We start from the raw sequence: 1,358 nt of genomic DNA on the forward strand, positions 1-1,358 counted from the left end.
TGCAGCAGGTGCAGCAGCAGCAGCAGCTTCTGCTGCTGCGCCTGCTGCTGCAGCTGCTGTTGATGCTGCTGCTGCGGTAGAAGCAACGCCTGGAGGAAGGACCGGGGGGCCCCCTGCTGCAATTGAGGGTACAGCACCGCCCCCGGGGGGCCCCCCTCGGTGCAGCACGAGGGCTCCCGGGAGTCTGTGTGGGCCCCCCTCTGCTGCTGCTGCAGTTTGTGCTGCTGTTGGCAGCAAACGAAGAGCAGCAGCAGCAGCAGCAGGAGGGGGAGGAGACAACCACCCCGCCGATCCCGATCCCGGGGGTTGTTGTGGGGTCTGAGGGGGGCCCCCTGTGCTGCCCCCCCACGGCAGAGGAGAAACAGCTGGCGACGGCTGCAGCGGGGGGCCCCCCCCCCGTGAGGGTACAGAAGAAGAGACAGAAGAGGAGACAGAAGAGGAGACAGGCCGAGAGAAGGGGACGGGAGAGACAGAGACAGAGACAGAGACAGGAGAGACAGAGACAGGGGAGGGGGGCCCCCCTCGCGGCAGAAGAGAAGAGGAGGGACGGGGGCCCCCACCAGCTGTCTGTACACCCCAAGGCGGGCGAGAGGGGGCCCCTAAGAGACGCACTGGGGGCCCATAGAACCCTGGACCCTGCTGCTGCTGCTGTTGCTGCTGCTGCTGCTGCTGCTGCTCCGGCTGTTGCTGCTGCTGCTGCTGCAGCCGCTGCTGCAGCTGTTTCTGCAGCAATAGCAGCTGCTGCGGTTGCAGTGGTTGCTGTTGTTGCTGTTGTTGTTGTTGCTGCTGCTGCTGCTGCTGCTGCGGTTGAGCGTTGCCTGTGGGGGGCCCCTGTGTTGCTGGTGCGAAGGGGGGGGGGCCCTGCGGTACAGGAGAGGCAATGGGGGCCCCCGCGGGGGGCCCTATGGGTGTGGGGGGGCCCCTGCCGGGTGCATAAATAGGAGGGGCCCCAGCGGGAACCCCAGCAGCACGAGCTGCTGCTGCTGCTGCTGCTGCTGCAGCAGCAGCAGCTGGGGGCAGTGATGCAGCAGGCTTATGCGGGACAGACTGCAGAGGGCTGCCAGGGGTGGGTGTTACTGCAGCAGCAGAGCCAGGGGGCCCTAGGGGCCCCCCTGTGGCTGCAGCAGCAGAACCGGGGGGCCCTAGGGGCCCCCCCAGTGGCCGTGGGGGCCCCGCATTCCCTCCCAGGGGCGCTGGGGGGCCCCCTAGGGGCCCTGCGGGCCTCATTAAGGTTGCAGAGGGCCCCCGCAAAGGCCCTGGGGGGCCCCCTGGGGGGCCCCCTGGGGGGCCCCCTGGGGGCCCCCCTGGGGGCCCCTGGGTCCCCAGCATTCGTGGGGGTATAGGTATAGGGGAGAGGG

At 69.0% G+C, this 1,358-nt stretch overlaps 1 protein-coding gene across 1 annotated transcript in view; it reads right to left on the reverse strand.

Moving 5' to 3' along the window:
- The window catches only part of EMH_0093530 (uncharacterized protein), a gene marked incomplete at both ends in the record, with an annotated part of 1,912 nt that extends 583 nt beyond the window's left edge, over positions 1-1,329 (reverse strand). Inside the window, 2 exons of the mRNA XM_013501992.1 lie at positions 1-567; positions 629-1,329. Coding sequence (XP_013357446.1) covers positions 1-567; positions 629-1,329 — 1,268 coding nt within the window. The remainder of the gene's footprint in view (positions 568-628) is intronic.
- Positions 1,330-1,358: the final 29 nt, after the last annotated feature.

Source organism: Eimeria mitis, genomic scaffold (assembly GCF_000499745.2).
Source record: "Eimeria mitis Houghton genomic scaffold, Emh_scaff8034, whole genome shotgun sequence".
NCBI lineage: Eukaryota > Apicomplexa > Conoidasida > Eucoccidiorida > Eimeriidae > Eimeria > Eimeria mitis.